The sequence below is a fragment of the Apaloderma vittatum genome, unplaced genomic scaffold (genome assembly GCF_000703405.1).
Source record: "Apaloderma vittatum isolate BGI_N311 unplaced genomic scaffold, ASM70340v1 scaffold37587, whole genome shotgun sequence".
NCBI lineage: Eukaryota > Metazoa > Chordata > Aves > Trogoniformes > Trogonidae > Apaloderma > Apaloderma vittatum.
The window spans coordinates 1-1,044 of NW_009728551.1; the positions used below are offsets into that span (position 1 = coordinate 1).

Below are 1,044 nucleotides of genomic sequence, written 5' to 3' on the forward strand. Positions count from 1 at the left end.
AGGAGGAGGAGGAGGAGGAAGAAGTGCTGGGGCTGCAGCTGCCCGAGGAGGACAGCGAAGAGGATGGACACCCTGAAGAGGAGGAAGAGGAGGAAGAAGAGGAGGAGCTGAATCTTTACATTGATCATAGTGCAGAAGAGGATGGAGAAGGTGAAGCAGATGGAGAAGGTGAAGCAGATGGAGAAGGTGAGGAGGAGGAGGAGGAAAATGAGGTAGAGGACGAAGACCTGTCCATGGAAAGTGACTTGGAGGAGCGCCGTCAAGATGCCAGGCTTCCCCATGAGCTGTCCTGGGGCCAACGCAAGCAGGTCTACTACGACACAGATTATGGGAGCGATGCCCAGGCCAAAGGCAAGCGTAGCCAGCAAGAAGTTGACGCGGAGGAGGAGGAAGAGGAGCAGGAAGCTCAAGTCATTCAGAGGAGGTTAGTGCAGGACTTGGGGGAAGATGATTACGGGCTGGATGTCATCCAGGGCTATCTGGCTGAGCAGCAGAAAACTCAGGATAGCAAGGGGCAGAAGATTGACAAGGATTTGCAAGCCCTTTCCAAAAAGGAGCAGCTGAAGCTCCTGAAGCAGGAGTCCCCTGAGCTCCTGCAGCTGATCGAGGACTTTGAAGTCAAGCTAATGGAGCTCAAGGACGAACTGCACCCGCTGCTGCAAATGGTCAGAAATGGTACTATCCCACAGGGGAAAGGTAGTCGCTATCTGCAGACCAAGTATAATCTCTACCTGAATTACTGTGCCAATATCAGTTTCTACTTGGTTCTGAAGTCAAAGCGGATACCTGTTCATAGTCACCCCGTTATCGAACGGCTGGTTGCTTACAGAAATATAATCAATGACCTAGCAGTTATAGATCAAAAGTTATCCTCGCAAGTTCGTGTGCTTTTGAAAAACTACTATGATAAGAAAGAAGATAAAATACGGAAAGAGAAGAAATTTGCGGCTTTTCTTACGCTGGATGCTATGAAAAAGAAATCAAAACGTGCTCCTGCACTTGCTAATGGCCAGGCGGTAGCTTCTGAACCCTTAGAAGAGTCGG

At 49.7% G+C, this 1,044-nt stretch overlaps 1 protein-coding gene across 1 annotated transcript in view; it reads left to right on the top strand.

Moving 5' to 3' along the window:
* Nucleotides 1-50: 50 nt before the first annotated feature.
* UTP3 (UTP3, small subunit (SSU) processome component, homolog (S. cerevisiae)) overlaps nt 51-1,044 on the top strand; it is a gene marked incomplete at its 5' end in the record, with an annotated part of 1,363 nt that continues 369 nt past the window's right edge. Inside the window, one exon of the mRNA XM_009874107.1 lies at nt 51-1,038. Within this exon, the coding sequence (XP_009872409.1) occupies nt 51-1,038 (988 nt within the window). The remainder of the gene's footprint in view (nt 1,039-1,044) is intronic.